The 18,607-nt window shown below is 50.3% G+C and overlaps 1 protein-coding gene across 1 annotated transcript in view; it reads left to right on the top strand.

The window, feature by feature from the left end:
* The first annotated feature begins 233 nt into the window (after window positions 1-233).
* The window catches only part of ABCB10 (ATP binding cassette subfamily B member 10), a 31,409-nt gene continuing 13,035 nt past the window's right edge, over window positions 234-18,607 (top strand). The window contains exons 1-6 of the mRNA XM_019754783.3: window positions 234-912; window positions 8,403-8,603; window positions 9,397-9,599; window positions 12,675-12,809; window positions 13,830-13,976; window positions 14,977-15,112. Of these exons, the coding sequence (XP_019610342.2) occupies window positions 399-912; window positions 8,403-8,603; window positions 9,397-9,599; window positions 12,675-12,809; window positions 13,830-13,976; window positions 14,977-15,112 (1,336 nt within the window). The 5' untranslated portion in view covers window positions 234-398. The remainder of the gene's footprint in view (window positions 913-8,402; window positions 8,604-9,396; window positions 9,600-12,674; window positions 12,810-13,829; window positions 13,977-14,976; window positions 15,113-18,607) is intronic.

Genomic DNA, 18,607 nt, shown 5'->3' with positions numbered 1-18,607 from the left:
CGCTGAGTCCGCCTGCGTGAGAAAGGGCTCGCGCCGCTCCCAGCTCCGAACCCGAGGAGACTGCAAAGCGCGAAAAAAGCTCCCCGCGCGCCAGTGCGCAGGCGCAGCGCTGCCCGTCTCTCCCTCGGCCTCGTCCGGGTCGGCGCGCCGGGCGCTCGGCTGCCCAGTGGGGGGCGCTGCCCCGAGAGCGCGCGGTGGGTGTGGGCTCCCCAGAGGGCGTGGTGCGGGCGGAGGGGCGCCGGCCACATGCCGCGGGTGACGGCGGGTGACAGCGGGCGGGGCGGCGGGCGGCGGGCGGCGCCGCGTCCACGCCCTCCGCTCGGCCGGGCCGGGAGGGTCCCGGGGTTCCGTGCGCGCCGGGCCGGCCGGGCTGAGGCACAGAGCTCGGACGCGGCGCCATGCGCGGCCCCGCTGCCTGGCCGCTGCGGCTCCTTGTGAGGCGGGGCCCGGTCGCCTGCGCGTGGACCCCGGTCGCCCGCGCCTCCTGGGCCCGGGTGCAGCCGACCGGCCTGGGGCCGCCGCGGCCTTGGGCCCCGGGGCTAGGGCTTTTCGCGGGTGCAGGAGCCGCACGAAGCCCGCGCTGCTGGACGAGCGGCTGCCTGGGCGGGGGTCCCGGCGGCCCCGGCGGCGGAGCGGGCCTCGCGCGGCTCCTGGGGCTGTGGGCGCGGCGCCCCGGCTCCTGCAGCTGCGAGGACCTCCGGCTCGGCTCCCGCCGGCTCCCGCGCGCTGGTCTCCCCGGCGGCCCCGCCGTCACCGCCCGGGCGGGGGGCGAGGCCTCGCGACGCGGGCCTGCGTTGCCTGCGGCCGCGGCAGCTCCGAAAGACGACTCTCAGCTGCGCCCCACGGCGGCCGGGCGCTCGGAGGCCCGGAAGCTCCTGGGGCTGGCGTACCCCGAGCGCCGGAGGCTGGCAGGTAGGGCCCTCCGCGTCCCCTTCCTTCCCCTCGGCCAGCCGCGCCGCACGCCTTCCATAGCGCGTGGTCCCGGGGCCTCCGAGAAGGGACTCTGCGGGCGGCACGCTGACCCTGGGCGGCTGGCAGCGCCGTGAGGACGGACGGGCGGCCTCCTCCCTGGGCGCGCTCCCGTCCCAGGACGGCTGTGGAGCCCGTCGGGTTAGCTGCCGACCAGTTTGGAGATTTGTTTTGCTTGTTCTCTTAGCCTGACATTCGACTGTGGTGTCTCGTTAGAAATTTGGATCTGTTCCTCTTTGGCTCTGCCAGCATTCAGAATGAGCTGTGGCTTTTCCATCTCCGATTTTAAACGATTAACTCGAACCAAAAACATGCCTATTTTGTATTATGCACTTATACTGATTTTTAAAACATCATTTGCTTTAGGCAAGTGTTTTAAGCAGACAGCAGCATCTTTACTGGGTGAAGCCAAGCAGTGTAACCTTTCTTATTTGTCTTTTTGCTTTTGCCGCCGAGTGGCAAAAAAGAAGTTACCTCCCTCTTGAGAATAGTCAGCCCAGGCCAGATCAGTGACCTGTCTACTCCAGAAGTTTGGAGAAACTAGCTCACGACCCAAGTAAATCATAATTGAATAATTTTTAAAAGAAATTAAAATTAATGAAATCCAGATAAATAGGATTTTCTGTAGCTCCTCATTTTTAGCCATAATTAGAGAAATCATTAAACGCGAGCTTTCCAGATTTCCCCAAATTAATCAATCTATGTGTATTGCGCCCTCATTGTGTGCCAAGGCCTAGGGCTACATTGGTGAGCAGAGAGAACTGGTTTCTGCTCCTGCTGGGGCTTCCAGCTTAGTGGGGGTGAAACATTATGCAATAATCCTGGGACTAGAGATGAAACTGCCACTGTGGTGAAGGCTTGGAAAGAGGGCCTGGGAGGCTGTAGGGGCAACACTTGAAACCGGTGACAATCCCATGTGCTTCTCTGCAAATCCATTGCCTTTAAAAGGTTCCTAGAGTCATGTGTGGTTTAGGGCAGGCTGGTGCTGTGGGGAAAGCCGTAGAGGGGACATTCTCCCTCTCACTGACTGTTAAAGCTGAGGAGGATTCGTGATATCGCTGGGGTGTACAAGTAATTATTTCATCGCTTAGTTAACTGTCTGTAGACTTTGATGGAAATAAAGATCTTTCCACTTTTAAAAGAAGTTTGAAACTAAGCGCCCTCGTGGACTGTGAGCTGCTGAGAAGTCTGTCTGATTCATCCCTAGTTCTTCATGTGTACTGCACAGGGTAGGGGCTCAGAGTGACTTAGGGGAAGGGACGGAGGATGGTGGGGAGGCCCAGGCTGAGGCCGAGTAGAGACCCTGCCCGAGCACCGCAGGTGTGTCAGCCATCCTGCAGGTGTGCGGAAATCCAGTTTTGTTTTGTTTCTGAAATATTCAGTGTAAGAAGGTTTTGTAGATGTCAGGCTTTCCCTGTTCTCACATGTCCTGCCATGCCACTGTGTTGAGAAGACAGCCTGAAACAAGGCAAGAGCTGTATGTATCTCCTTTTATTTTAAGAAGGGGAGCTATTTTGACATGCCTCATGAAATAATTGTGAACATAGAATTTGAGGAAATAAGTCAGGTTGGTACAGTAATTTTCTTTTAACTTTTTAAACAGATACTAAATACATATTGTATCTTATGAGTAAATCTGATGAAAACCCCGTCTTAGCATAGGGTTTCCTGAGAGGTCCTTATATATGACATACTGAAGCCAATCTGGATGTTGGCATTTGTGGGATTCACAGGAAGTGAGGGGTCATCATTAATTTGTAGCTTATCGTCAGAACAGCCTCAGATGCTGGCCCATCACCGAAGTGCTAGAGACAAAGAACAGTTGTGTGTGTGTGTGTGTTTATTTTTTAATCAAGAGACCAAAAAAGCTGAGTTGAAGAGTAAGAATTCCAATGTTAATTTGTTAATTTTTAGAAAAGCAAATACAAAAATCCTTTTCAAAGATTCATTTATGCATTTGAATAGCAATACTTTTCAACTGTGTGTAGCAATTTGCAAATATACACCTGAACCGTGTGATCAGAAAACTTTGATCTTAAGTAGTTTGTATCAGGAGCTTAAAAATAGGTTCTGCCTTCTGAAATGTTTATAGAAGTGTGCTGAGAAGTTTCAGTATCATTTCCATTTTCGTTCTAAAGGAACCAAGGTCCTCTAACCTGCCCTTGGCCTCTCCTGCCCGCATCTCACTCTGTGTAGGAATCTGTATCTGTCTTGCTACAGCTGTGGCCGGCCTACAAAGTTGCTCTCCAGTCTTTTTTCTCTGATAATTCTTCATCTTATCACCTTGACCAAAGGAGTCTTAACAGATGCAGGGGCTCTCTGAGGAGCCCCATGTGGGCGGATGGATAAGAAGGAATTGCCAAAAGCCCCCTTGCTGCGCCAGGCAGATAGAAGAGGCTGCTGAGGGCTCTGAGCTTCCCGTGAGCCAGGAGGGGAAAGGAGCGGACAGAGTTGGGTCTCATGAGTGAGCTGTGGGCACTGAGGGTCCTCTGACATTGAAAGGATGCTGCCAGCCCGCAAGTTAGTTCTGCGTGGGCCAGCCTCTCGCGGAAGCAGCTTGCCTTCCCCACACTTCCCAGGCAGGTTCTCGTCAAACTCAAAGGGGCATGTCCATCCCTCCACCCCAGTATGTTCAGCCGGGTCCTCTGTGGGTGAGTTGGGAGGGCGCTTCCCACTGACAGGACTGATAGGGGCTTGTGTGGGTTGAGATTAGCACTGTTCTTAGAACCTGGTGCCCGCCAGGAGCTTGGCTGAATTTGTAGTGATATTTTGTGACCAGAATGAATCGAGTGATAAAACCAGTGGATGCAGTAAGCAAGGAGAGAGCGAGTAGTGCTTCGAATGACTTTTCCTGAAGCCCACATCAGGACAGACGTTCTGACGACGGTACTGATGGGTCAGTGAGACTGAACCTTTGGAACAGACACTGCTCCAGAAAGCAGGGATGTTCGTTTGCTACGGAAATACCATGTTTCAAAGAAAACATGAAATTCTGTAGCTGTGCTGTGAAATGTGCTAGTCAGCATTGTTGTATATAAAATACACATCAGAGTTTGAAGGGACTTATTATGAAAAAAAGTAAAATATCGTAACTTTTTTATGTTGATTACATGGCGAATTATTTGGATATATTGTATCAAATAAAATGTGTTACTAAAATTAAGGTTACCTGTTTCTTTTACTTTTTCACGTTACAACCAGAAAATTTTAAATCACGTAGGTGGCTCCTGTCATATGTCTACTGGACAGTGAGTTCCAGAGTCCAAGGCAGGGCCCCTGCTGACATGGCACAGGTGCCTAACGCCTACCATAGGCTGCCAGCCGGGCCTTGCCCCAGGCGTGCCAGGGCTCAGCCCTTTGCTCCATAGGTCAGTCCACAAACCCAAGGCCTTTGCTGAACTCTGCCTCCCGCGAGCCCGTCAGCCCTCAGGTCTGCAGCTCCCTCCCTGTCCAACTTCACTTCAGCCTCTCCCCTGCACGTCTTCTCCACTGCCTTGTTCCCCATACTATCCACCTGCATTTGCAAAACTGTCCTCTAGGCGCCTGAAAATTCAGCATGTTTAAAGACCCAAGTTGCCTGAAGCTGCCTTCCCCCTCTGTCCCCTCTGTCAGGGTAAGACTTCTGTGTGACCCCTTGGCCAGAGCCAGACACACGGTCATTCCTGCCTCGGGGCAGTGACAACTGTGGTAAACATAGTAGTGAACACTTACTGTTTACTATTGGGCATGTGGGCGCTGTGCCACATGCTTTACATGCGTATTTACTGCTCACAACGTTTCCATGAGGGAAGTATTGTTTTTCTTGCCATTTTACAGATGAAGAAGCTGAGGCACTGAGAGGCTGAGTGACTCAAGGGCAGACAGCTAGAAGGCAGCGTTAGTATTGACCCTGTCAGTCCCAACTTCAGAAACAGCCCTCCATATGCTTCCCAAGTCCAACCAGTCCTCGGGTCCTGCCTAGGTCCCCTCTTTCCTGGAGCATGGGGACAGCGATTCAACACTCCCTCTGTCTGCTGTCCTGCTAGAAGCCAGTGCTCCCTTTCACTCTGCACGCAGCAAGAATGGATCGTGTAAGATGCACATCTGACCACCTCACGCCACCAGCTGAAGCCCTGGCAAGGCCGCCTGGCTGCCGAGCCCCTGTTGTCCTTCAGACCCTGCAACCTGCTGCCACTCTGGCCTCCCCGTGAGGCCCCGCCCCAACCCCTAGCTAGGCCGCTGGGGTTTCCTCCTTGCTTGGAATGTGGGAGGATGAGGAAGACGGGCTTGATCTCAGAATGTGGTTCCGTGTCATGTGAGCTGCATGACTTGGACAAGCTTCTGCACTTCTCTGCGCTTGAGTTTCCTTTCTGAAAAAACAAGGACAGCAGGTGGTGGTTGTGAGGAGTGAACGGGATCACGCACGTCAGAAGCTTCAGATAGAGCTGGGGCTCCTTAGTGCTGCATCTTTGCTCCTTGAATGACAGTGGGGACCGGTCCCTGCCTAAGAGTCAAGTGAATTACTGGAAGATCAGTGTGTCCGGCAGCTGGTACTCGTGCTTCACAGCTTCCTCCCACCCAAGCCTTTGTCCTCCCACCAGGCCCCTGCCTCCAAGAGCCCTCCTACCAGCAATGTACATCTTAGGTTCTCTTTCCCCTTTTGAAGGATTTCTTTCACCGAATGCCGAATGCCCTGAATCAGTAGAATGAGGGTAACAGCTGCTCTAAGCTACCTGTCAAGAGACAGATAACAAGTGTCTGAGGTCCCCTCAGGCAAAGACAGGAGCAAGGCGTAACCATGGAGAAAAGGTAGGGAAGGATTTCAGGACTGCAGTGTGCTTGGTGTGTGGAGTTTAGGGAGAAAGCTGAAATAGTTCTGTGCAAGTCTAAATTATTAATACCAAAGAGTCATCGTGTGCAACAAACCCTGCTTAACAAGAATCCACGTAACCGGAAGTGGAACAAACCTTTTGTTTCACTTTTGTCTCCATTTATCTTGTAGGACAAAGACGAAAATGGCAATAAAAAAAGCTGGTAATTTATTTTTAATTCCATGAAAGAGGTAAGGGGATATCCTGGAATGATTTTGGATTTAGGTCAATTCCTTCCTCTATAACCCTCATTACTGTGTGAGAACTAGTGTTCAGAATCAAAGTCATGGGGCATTTCATTCATGAAATACGGATTCTTATTTTTGGAATCGTAACTTTGATTTAGAACTGGAGGGAGGGGGAGAGGTGGACCTTTACAGCACTTCCTGTATGTTACATGTCTGGAAGTATTTGCCGAGGCAGAAGAACAGAGTAGAGACACTAGTTACCAACAGGTGAGGCCGAAGGCTTTCAGCCTGGGCCCGGTCCCCTGGGACACCTGTTTCTGGAGCATGCCAGGGCGTCTCGGCGGTGTCCTGCAGGACCAGGTGGCCGGCTCCCTGCCCTTTGGTCTTTTCAGTCCCTCTTGGCATTTGAAAACAAGACCCTGGGTCTTCCGTCAAAATAAAATGGCTTTGGCCAGGTTCACATCATCCAGTTAAATTGTGATGATGGGGTTTTAAACCAGGCTCTGTGCAGAGGGGTCGTTTCCGTGGGGACTGTGGTCTGATCTGCTTTTGTGCCTCCTTTGCCAAGTTCAAGTCATTCATTCAACAGATATTTACTGAGCTTTACTATGTGCCTGTCCCTGTGGGCTGCAGGGATACAGCAGTGAACAAAACAGACGCCAATCTTTTCTGTCCTCATGGAGAGATAGACAATAAACAAGTGAACCATTTGGAATGTCCACGGGGGGTACATGGGAGAGGAATGAGGAGGGAGTGGGGCAGGCAGTGCTGGGTGTCTGTTTTCTGTGAGGTCGTCAGAGCAGGTTTCTTGAGAAGAGGACACAGACATCACAAGTAGGCGATCAGAGGCGATGGAGGTTGTGTCAGTGTTCCCGCCGTGACAGGCTCACATTTCACCTAGAGCTCTGTTTGCCAGAGGAGTAGCCAGGCGGCACTGCCTCTGCTCTGCACGCTTTATTAAGGTTACATCAAAGTAACACCTTTAGCTAAAGCGGGAGCATTAGGCAAAGCTAGTGGAGAGGCAGCTGCTGTTGGCGGGAGGTGGAACTCCCCACCCCCCAGGCTCCACCCCACTGGTGCCCCCAGGAGCCTTACCCACCACTGACTCAGTGGTGCTGCTGGCTGAGTTCCTCCCAGGACCAAACTCAGAAGGTACCCAGTTCCCCTTGAAGAGTGGGACTGGGGGGCTAGTGGCAGGGCTAGGGGCAGTCCCGCTCTTCAAGGGGAACCTGTGCTGCTGTTTCTTGTTTCTTCCCAGAGATGTTCTGTGTGTACACAGACTCAAAAAGCCAGGCAAAAGCCCCCAGGTGCCACTTTTGTGTCCTTGCCTTTTTCACTAACTACGTCTTGGTAGGTTGCTTCACGTCAGTACCTGTAGAGTTGCCTCATTGTTTTTAATGACTGCATCATATTTCTAAAATCAGTGCTGCTTCCTGATTTAACTTGTGCCCCACGGGTGGCTGTTTGGGATATTTTGAGTCTTTTGCTGGTATAAGCAATACTGTAATGAATCCTTGGATGTACATCTTTGCATACACATGCGGGAGTGTATCTGTAAGTTAATTCATGGGTGTGGAATTGCTGGGTCAAAGGGAAAGGGCATTCACATTTTGACCGATGTGATCGAATGGCTCTCTGTTGTACTCCCTCTAACTGTGTAAGTGCCTCTTTTCCCAGTTTCACTAACACGGAATGTTACCAAACTCTGATTTTTGCCAATCTAGTAGATGGAAAAATGGCGTTTCTTGGTAGTTTAACTGCATTCCTCTTATTATGAGTGTAGTTATCTGTCATACGTGTTGTTCCCAATTGAATTTTCTCAATTTTTCTTTTATGATAAGACTCTTTCCCCTCTTTCTGTTTTTTAGGTGTAGGAGCAATCGTGTTCTTATTTTCAGATCATGCTGCTGTTCTGGTGCTTTTTTCCCCAAAGCAATAATGTTAAGAACACATCACGTGTGTAAGGGATGCCCGTTACTACTTTTCAAAGTTTATTTAAAGTATTCTGAAGTACTAGACGCAATCAAGAAGTTTACCTGCATACTTTGATCTTTAAGCTGAGGTACAGTGAGGTACCAAGGAAAACAAGGTATCACGTGAAACTAGAACAATATCCTGAGATGAGCTTCCATATCAAGAGGCAGGAAGGGGGCCAGATGGATTAGTGCCCTGGTGCTCCTCGCCAGGGGAGATGGTCAGGCCAGGTGACGCAGACAGTTGTTCATCCAAGTTCTGGCTGTGACCAGCCCCTCCGGTAGTCCCCCTGCTTGTCTGGCCCTGGAACCCCTTTGATTCTTCCCCCTAGTCTGGGGTCTGGGGCTAAAGGGTAGGAGGAAAGTCTCAGCGCCCCCTCGCTGACGTGCCAGTGACCCTGAGAGCTGCTTGTGTCTTGCAGCTGCAGTTGGGTTCCTGGCTGTGTCCAGTGTCATCACCATGTCTGCTCCCTTCTTCCTGGGGAGGATAATCGACATAATTTACACGAACCCCACTGGGGATTACAGCAGCAGCCTGACGCGCCTCTGCCTGGCTCTCGGCAGCGTGTTCCTGTGTGGTGCAGCTGCCAATGCTGTCCGCGTCTACCTCATGCAGACTTCAGGTAAAAGCCCTGACCTCATCTCGGGGTGCGGTCGTCCCCGAGGGCAAGCGGGGGAAGCAATGGCCGCCTGTGCTGCAGGTCCAGGTGTTCCCTCTTCCTGTAGCACAGCCGGGGGGACTGGTCCCCACATCTGGCCAGATGCCAAGCTGTGAGTGTAATTGGGCCAGCGCTCAGCGGCGCTCTCTTCTCAGCTTTCCATTCACAGGAGCTGGGGTGGAGGGAGGCCACCCTGCCTGTCGTCTGCCTGTCTGTGGGGGATTGGAGGACAGGCTGTCAGTCAGGCTGGTGTTCTGGGCCCTCTTCAGGGAGTGACCCCCCATTTGTCCCCTGCAGTCAGCGCTGGCTGATCACTGCACAGCACTTCCATGTCCAGGCCGTGACTGCCGCAATCATGCCAGAGCCCGGGACACCCGACTCCCAGTCGGTTGCTTGCCATTTCGCTAATAAAATAAATACGCAGTAGATAATTAACCAGGTCTTGTCATTTGAAAGTTCAATACAGGAAAGGGTTGCCAAGGAGGACCAGAATTAGCTTTGGGGCAGGTAACACAGTAAAATGTCTTTGTCAATAGTACGTCTCGCAGCCACGTTACTCATTTCATTGCTGTCGCTTTTCCCCAGCGTCCAGTCTGTAGTTGCTAAGAGAGCATTGATGCTCTTACGAATGTGTGCCAACCCCACTGGATCAATAGGGGCACCGGCTGTGCGTGGGGGCTGCACCACTCGGGAGAGGTGGTGGCCCTGGGCTGAGCTGCCGTGTGGGAGACTGAGCCGTTCCCATCTGCTTTTGCAGGTCAGCGCATTGTGAACGGGCTGAGAGCCTCGTTATTCTCCTCCATCCTGAGGCAAGAGGTTGCTTTCTTTGACAAGACCCGCACAGGAGAGCTGATTAACCGCCTCTCCTCGGACACAGCCCTCCTGGGGCGCTCCGTGACTGAAAACCTCTCGGACGGGCTCAGGGCCGGGGCCCAGGCTTCCGTCGGCATTGGCATGATGGTACGTTGGCCGGCTCCCATCGATACCTCCTGGCCTGGGCTCGGCCCGCGCCAGGCCTCTACAGCATGAGGTCCATTCTCATTGCCCTGTAGCCTCTTAGCCCAGAACATTGTCATAGGGACTGCAGAAACACGGAGACAGCTTCCTCCGGTGGCCTCCTGCTCTTGCATTTCTCTCGAATGAATTCTTAACAGACTGCTGCTGTTCAGAAAAGATTACGTTGTTGCCGGGGTTTTCTGAAAGTGTGTGCCGGCAGAAAAGACCAAAAGCAGAACAAACCCTTTGGGTGTGAGCCGTGGGTCAGAGGGAGACAGTGACTGACAGACGCCCAAAGGCAGTGACGCTTCCACTGCTGTCTGAGGACCAAGCGGCCACCTCCTTCCCTCTGTGAGGAGGAGGGCTGATTCCATCCTTCCTTCCTGCAGCATGTGGGCAGCCTCTTCCCTCCCTGGTCCGAGGCCGGGGCTCAGGTCTGCCTGCTTTCTTCAAACCCTGCTTCTCCTCAGGCCTGCGCTGCGGCCCAGTACAAATGTGACGCGAGCCACACTTGTGATTTAAAATGTCCTAGTAGCCACATTTTAAAGACCAAAAAGAAAGATGAGATGAGATATATTTTACTTAACCCAGTATGTACAAAATACTATCAGTTCAACATGTAATTAATATACAATTATTAACCAGATATTTTATATTATTTTTTTATATTAAGCTTTCAAAATCCAGTGTGTACTTTATATTCATGAAACATCTCAATCTGGATGCTGAATTTTTGTTGGAAATACTTGCTCTGTGTTTAGATTTCGTAAAATTTGCAACTGAAAAGCAGATTGAGAAACTGAGTTTTCCAGACATGCTTAAAGCTGTACCAATGACCGAATAGAAATGGAGCATTGGTGTTTCAATTTTAGTGAAAACGAAATACAATGAAAACTTCAGTCCGTCGGTCACAGTAAGACATTTCCAGTGCCCGCAGCCATGTGAGGCTGGCAGCGGCGGCAGCGCAGGTTCTGACCCCACGGTGAGGACTGTGACTGGCCTTCCTCCCAAGTGCGAAGCCTGGTTTTCGTCCCTGTTCCGTGTGGCATTTAGGCCAGAGCAGAGGACGTGCTGTCAGAGGGAGCCCTTAAGTCAGACTTAGAGAGTGGAAACCAGCTTTCAAATCTCCTATTTCCAGGGAGGAGAAAAGCACAGCCCTGGAAGAAGCCCCCTCCTGCACTGAAGCGTCCCTTCCAAATGTTTATAGTTCTGGGCTTGGGTGGAGTGGGGAGCCCCGTCCTGTAACAGTTAAAGCCAGTTTGCTGTCAGCTCAGGCTGCTATGACCACGTGCCACAGACTGGGGGGCTCAAACAGCAGCGGGTTCTTTCTCACTGTTCTGGAGGCTGGAAGGCCCAGGTCACGGTGTCAGCAAGGGCGGTTCGTCCTGAGCCTCCTTTCTGGGCTTGAGGCGGCTACTGTCTTGCTCATTTGGCCTTTCTCAGTGCTTGTGTGGAAAGCAGACTCGGGGTCTCATAAGGACTGCACTCCTTTCAGAGCAGGGCTCCACCCTTTCACCTTAATTTCTTCCTTCGAGGCCCCATCTCCAAATACAGCCACACGGGCTTAGGACTTCCACATATGAATTTTGGGGGCCCCTAACCATCAGCCCATGATGGGGCCTCATGAGGCGACATCACCTGCACCTGGTCTCTAGCCCTGGGGAAACGCGAGTAGGACTTTGTTTCTCTTGCACATCCCACCTGGTTGATGGTAAGCCTGCTTGCAAGCACTGGTGGTGGCTGTGCCACCCTGCCCGCTTAGTTGTTTCAGGGTCTCCTTTCCTAGCAGTGAGATGTGTGTTTCTGCTATCCAGCACTCTTCCATGTGACAGGACCCTGGGTAGTCTGCAGAAGTTAGTGCCAAGCGTGGAACGAGAGCGAGGGAGGTAGGTGGTTCTGAGACAGTGCACCCCAGTCCCAGGGCCCCAGTGGACATCCCTCCCCACTGCCGAGGACCCCAAATGCATTCGGTTCACCCGAGCTCAGTTGCGTTCCGGCCCCAGAACGGTCAGGTCTGCCCTGAGCTCAGCACTGCCCCTGCACGTGTCCCCGTGGCAGCCACCTCCAGGGCCCTGCTGGACTGTGTGTGTCTGTTCAGGGTGGCTTATTCCATAATGAAGGCACCCAGCTCATTCCTGCCCCGGGGCCTGAACCTGCATTACACCTGAAGTTTTTTTCTCTCTCTGTCTCACCTGCTCGCTCTCTAACTCCCACTTCTCCTTTCCCTGTGGAGGAAACTCCACGCTGGTCATTCTCTCCCAGGAGCCCGGCGCAGTGTTTGCTGCAGGTAGGCCTGCAGCAACAAGTTGTCGAATGAGGGAGTAGTTGTTTAGGCGGCAGCTTTTCCTCAGCATTTTAGCATAGCCTCGTACAGATTCTGCTAGTCTCTGTGCAAGTGAGATTTGGCAGATGTGAATAAGTTGTTAAAGAGATGCTAGTATCATTTCAAATACAATCAGCAAATTGCCGGGTCGACAGGAAAACCCTCTGTGTTGCTTCTGAAAGTTGCCCGTTTCTTCTTTGAGCAGCTCCCACTATCTGCATCTCCTCCTCGTGCTGAGTCCACTGAGCCGTGGAGGCTGCTCTGACTTCCTGCCGCTTGTCAGTGGTGTCCTCCTCCCGCTGCTGGTGGGACGATGCGTGGTTTTCGGTCTCTTTGCCATCTTGGTCCTTTCGGTGGGATGCATTGCTCTGGTTGTTCGGTGTCCTGAGGCAGTCTAGACCTGAGGAGAAGACTGCTGCTGCGGTCGGGCCTGTGCCTTGCGTCCTTCTTCCCCTCCTGTGCTGTCGAGCAGCGTGGCCTCGCGCACACAGCGTGGCACCAGCCCTGGCACAGCACGGAGGGTAAGCTGCTCTGTCACGTTACCCCTGTGTGGCATGCTGACTGAAGATGTCTGAACTGTCCCCCAGTGCAGGACGCACAACTTTGACATAGCCAGCCAGCCTGTCTGTTCGTGGACACACACGCTTCTCAGGGAGGCAGTGAGGACTTCTTGCTACTCTGTGTGACAAACACCTTTTGGCTTTTGTTTTTGGCAGTTTTTTGTGTCACCTCATCTGGCCACTTTTGTTTTGAGTGTGGTGCCTCCAATATCCATCCTTGCTGTGATTTACGGACGATATCTGCGGAAACTGACCAAAGTCACCCAGGACTCACTGGCACAAGCCACTCAGGTAACGGCTGTTTCCTGGCATGGTGCCCACTGAGTGAGCTCAGAGCCGGCACTGGGACGCTCTAAGGCACGCGTCTTCTCCCTGCCATAGGCCCTTAGATCCCAGGCCTCCGAGATTCCTTGCCTTCTAGACTGGAGCACTGCCCCCACCTCAGAGTAGACCCAGTCCTCAGTAGGCTGAACAGTCTACGAACTTCTCCTTTCTTATCACCATTTCTTATAGGACGAAAAAGCTAAGCATATTTTCAAAACACATTCTGGATGACACTCTATCCTTAGTTAATAAAGGTAGCTTTTCAATGCTGTCCAATAGTGTCTTTTTAGAAAATTAAAAATAATTGTTACATTTTCATATTACAAAAACCATGTATGTTTCTAATTGAAAGTTTAAAAAACATAAAGAGGGGCGGCCACATGGCTCAGTTGGTTAGAGCGCGAGCTCTCAACAACAAGGTTGTTGGTTCAATTCCCACATGGGAGGGTGGGCTGCGCCACCTGCAACTAACATTGAAAACGGCGACTGGACTTGGAGCTGAGCTGCACCCTCCACAACTAGATTGAGAAATAATGACTTGAGTTGGAGCTGATGGGCCCTGGAGAAACACACTGTTCCCCAATAAAGTCCTGGAAATACATACTGTTCCCCTTCCCCAATAAAATCTTTTAAAAAAAATGTATATATAAATAGAAAAAACATGTATAATCCTGCCTCAGAATTAACGTTATTAGCATTTGGAAGTCTGTCCTTTGTCTCTGCATAAAGGTATATTTCTGTATCTACCTACCTACTCTCCTGGTTACCTTCCTGTCTACTTAACATGTATGATGTGCATATGCATAGATGTTTCCAAAAATAACATTGTGCTATTTACGCTGCTTTTCAACCTGCTTTGACTTAGCTGTGTACCACGAGCAGCTTCCGTGGCTGGTGCCTTAAAAATGAGCACTACATTTTAATTGTGCCTCTAGAAATTTGAAACGTGAACTTGCTCCCCCTGAAATGTGTCTGTTATTCCCCCAGCTAGCTGAGGAACGTATTGGAAATATAAGAACTGTTCGAGCTTTTGGGAAAGAAATGAGCGAAATAGAGAAATACACCAACAAAGTGGAGTGTGTAATGCAGCTGGTGAGGAAGGAGGCGCTCGCTCGGGCCGGCTTCTTTGGAGCGGTAAGTACATCACTTGGGTGAAGAGTGAAAACGATCAATGTTATCACTGGGAGAGATTTCTATTCGGTGTCTCTTGCCATAAACAGAAAATAATTCTGTTCTACCTCAAGACTAAATTGCCTTCCTTAAAATATTTTTGTGAAAGAGGAGGAAAGCAAGTAAATGTAGTTACAGAAGAGGCAATGGGTGGTGAGACCAAACTGTGTGGAGTCAGGCGCTTGTCCTCAATATGTGATCCCGACCTGCTGTACCTGCCTCGCCCGGGGCCTGGCCAGCCATGCAGACTTCAGCACCCGTCCAGGCCGCTGGGCTGGAACCTCTGCGGCAGGCCAGCAACCCGTGGGAACAGACGCCCCAGGTCCTTCTGCTGCCGGCTGCCTGAGCCCCACTGAGAATTAACCAGAACAATCTCAGGGGCTTCAAGGAGGAAGTATGAAAATCACAATGTGCTCAAATAGGATATTGAACGAGAGCGTCAGCATGAGGGCAAGTTCACAGTAGGTTCAAATGGGAAAGAATGTCAGAGGTAATTCAGTAATGGCCATGATTTACAGATAAGGAAATGGGCCCAGAGAAGACGGCACTGACCAGAGAGCACACGCCTAGCCCAGATCAGGGAGGTGAGGCCCAGGACCCCTGCTTGTCAGTGCAGTGTTGAGCCAGTGCGTCAGTGCGTGAGGTGCTAGCTGTGTGTTCATTTCCTCTGGGTGGACAGGGAACCCTTCAAGGTATGATTTTTCCTTTGCAGACTGAGTAGATAGAGCAAAAAGGAATCTGATGGGTGACTTAGCTCTGGGTTTCCATGTTGATGAGATCATTTCTTTCAGTATTGCAATATTTTAAAAGTATTTCTTGTTTGAAATTCAGATTAAAATGTCCTATTTTGAAAGAATCTTGCTGTGATAGTTAAATGCCGAAAGGAAATTAGAGGCTGTGTTAATGCTTTTTGTGTTTTGGGTCTTCAGTGCCCAGCTGACGTGTGTGTTTTCTCCCTCGACAGACGGGGCTGTCCGGGAACCTGATTGTGCTTTCCGTGCTGTACCAAGGCGGCTTGCTGATGGGCAGCGCCCACATGACAGTGGGGGAGCTCTCGTCCTTCCTGATGTATGCTTTCTGGGTTGGACTGAGCATTGCAGGTATATGACTTAAGTATGCTCGGCAGTTACACGTGAAAAATCAGGGTTTGAAATAAAGACTTAACGTGCCCTTTATTCCACCTCTCATCAACTCACTTCAATTCGAAATACCATTTCCTAGAATGTTATTCCAATTTGACTTGGAAAGAAAAAATAAAGATGTGAGTGTGAGCCTGCCAAGGCAAGCACTTCCTTGGTTGGGGAGTTTGGGGTTTTTGCAGGCCTTGGTCACTCACTGAGCTCAGGGTTACTCAGGAGCAGCGTTCTCTAACCTGCATGTTACGATAGCTGCTCACGTAGCTCATGGAGTGGGTGCGGGGGGTGGTGGTGGAGGACAGTGTGGACACCCAGGCCCTACGGGAGTGAGAGTTTCACGATCGGCCAGTCACAGGGAAAGAAAAGTTCTTTTGTACAAAGTGAGCCACGTGCAAAACTAATGACCAACTAAAACTATAAATTATAAAGTGCATGAAACAGAGTTGCTTGCTTTTGTCAAGAATCGGAGTTCACTTTTATTGTCCGTTCCTGGGTGAAGGGCAGGAAGGGCTGTGGCAGCGAAGCCTGTGGTCTGTGCAGTCTTCTTTTCTGTCCCTTTCCTGCATCCCCAGCTGAGAGGAGTGAATGATGTCCTACTTTCTGTGTTTCTTCCTCTTTGAAAACCCAGATGGAAAGGTTAGAGAAACAGCTTGAGGTCTGACTAATGGGACGTGAGACCCCACCGTGTCCCCTCAGCGTGGGACTTTTATTTTGAAGATTTTGTTAAAGCCTTTTCCTTAGACTGCAGACAAGTGAGGATATTTTCTGCACTCAGATTTCCAGAGCCCCTAAAATTAGCATTTTCGTTCTGCTGGCTGGTCTTGAAAAACCTGCTTAAGACATTTCAGTTGCTGAGTGATTTGGGAAGTGAGAGGAACCGTCTGGAGGACCCAGGGTTAGGGGCATTGCTAGCTCTTTTCCGTCCCCTGGTCTGAGCCTGCTGGGCTGTAGGGTCCCACCGCGGTGTGGTCATGTTCCTTGAAGTTTTCTGTCCCACCTCAGAGGGGGTTTGCCTTTCTGTTCACGTGCCATACTTCACCACGGTCAGCTTTCCTCCCACCTCCCCTAAGACTATGTTTTCTGCCAGTTATTTGCTCTTTCTTGGTCCCACCCTCTTTTCTTCTATCCTATCTGACCTGATTTGGGGGGCCCCACAGTACAACCTTTTGTCCTGACAAGTTCACAACTATCCTGCACTGAACTGGGCTGGAAATAGTTGTCCCAAGAGCCGGCTGCATCCCCTGGTTAGGCAGGAAGCTGCTGAGGCTTTGTGCACAGGACTTGGGAACCTTGACTTTGTCAGTTGCAGGCTAGCCAGCTCTGGACAACGGTCGTGTGTGATACCCGTCATCCAGTGATGTGAGGGTCAACGTATGGCTAGATCTGCAGGGACCTGTCACCACCAGAGTCCCCACAGTTACGACCTAGGCAGGTCCCTATGGCTATGGGATTTAAGTCACCAAGGCGAGTTGGATTTTAAATGCTTTTCTGAAGCTGACTGTTTAAAGTAGTTCTGTAAGGGATCTGCAAGCAAGAAATTCTATTTTATTTGTTAAATAAAGACGCATTTTTACATGTTGGTTTCCACTTGGAGTAGCATACTAAAACAACAACACACACCAAATTCCGCGTTTCCTGCTGAGAGAGGGTCTGCTCTGGTGCTATGTGAAGAAAAGCATCCTTGTGTATTTTGTACCACAAAATGTTCTTACATCTTTCTACTGAACCCCAGCGAATTTTCCTTATGTATTTATATTTTTATGGAGGTGAAAGTCACACAATGTAAAATTAGCCTTTTTAACGCTAACAATTCAGTGGTTTTCTAACATTCACAGTGTTGTGCAACCACCACCTCTATTTAGTTCCCAAATGTTTTTGTCACCCTGAAGGAAAACCCCACGTTCACTAAGCAATCGTCTCTGTACCCCTCCCCCAGGTCCTGGCACCACAATTTGCCTTCTGTCTCTGTGTATGTACTTATCCAGATAACTCCTATCAATGAAATATGTACTGTGTGGCTTTGTGTGTTTGGCTTCTTCGCTTAGCATGTTTTCACAGTTTGCCCCCATCAGCGTGGATCAGTTCTTCATTCCTTTTTATGGCTGAGTAATAACTACTCCACTGTATAGACAGAGTGCATTTAGTTTGTGCAGGGCCATGTGGTTTTTTTGTTTTTCAAAATCGAAACTCCTTACTGTGTAGACGCGCCTTCCTTTCACCTCTCTCTTCCTACCCACCCTCTTTCTTTCAGTGAATAGACTTTTTAGAGGCATTTTAGGTTCACAACAAAATTGAGCAGAAATTAGAGATTTCCCCCATAATCTCTGCTCCTACAATCACAGCCTCCCTTACTACCAATGTCCCCACCAGAGGGCACATTTGTCACAATCCACGAACTCCCATGGACACGTCGTCGTTACCCAGAGTCCACAGTTGACATCGGGGTCCCTCTTGGTGGTGTACATTCTATTGGTCGGGACAAACGTATAAATGACATGTATCCACCATTAGAGTTTCATAGACAGTAGTTTCACTGCCTTAAAAATCCCCTGCGCTTTGTCTGGTCACCTCTCTCCTGCCTGCAACCACTGCTCTTATTCCTGTTGCCATGGTTTTGCCTTTTCCAGAACGTCATGTACTGGGAATCACACAGTGTGCAGCCGTCTCAGATGGGCTCCTTTCACCTATAGTGTGCATTTACGGCTCCTCCACCTCTTCGTGGCTTGGTAGGTCGTTCGTTTTAGTGATGAATATTATTCTTCGATCTGAATGGACCACAGTTTATTTATCCATCTTCTACTGGAGGCATTTTCTTTGCTCCCAAGTTCTGGCGATTGTGCAAAGAGCTGCTGTAAACATCCGTGTGCAGGTTTTTATGTGGACATGAGTTTTGAATGCCTTTGGGTAAATATCAAGAAGCATGAGTGGTGGAGCACATCGTAGGAGTGTGTTTAGTGTTGTAAGAAACTGCCAGACTGTCTTCCGAAGTGGCTGCACCGCGTGCGTCCCCACCAGTGATGACTGAGGGCTCCTGCTGCGCCACGTCCTTGCCAGCACGTGGTGTGGTCAGTGTTCCAGATTTTAGGACTTTAGCCATTCTAGTAGGTGTGTTGTAGTGTACTTCATTCTCATAGTTTGCAATTCTCTACTGACATATCTTTTCATATCCCATTTACCATCTGTTTATCTTCTTTGGTGAGGTGTCTGTCAGGTCTTTTGCCCATTTTTTAATTGGGTTAGTTGTTTTCTTATTGTTGAGTTTTAAGAGCTCTGTATATTTTAGCTAACAGCCCTCTATCAGATAAGTGTTTTGCAAAGCTTTTCTTATAGTCTGTGGCTTGTCTTATTCTCTTCACAGAGCAGAAGTTTTTAATTTTAATAAAGTCTAACTTACCAATGTTTTCTTTCATGGGTCGTACTTTTGGTATTATATTTAAAAAGTCATCGCTGAACCCAAAG

This window comes from Rhinolophus sinicus, chromosome 6 (genome assembly GCF_057876585.1).
Source record: "Rhinolophus sinicus isolate RSI-liver-muscle chromosome 6, RSI-T2T, whole genome shotgun sequence".
Lineage (NCBI taxonomy): Eukaryota > Metazoa > Chordata > Mammalia > Chiroptera > Rhinolophidae > Rhinolophus > Rhinolophus sinicus.
This window is presented reverse-complemented; position numbering and strand designations above follow the sequence as displayed.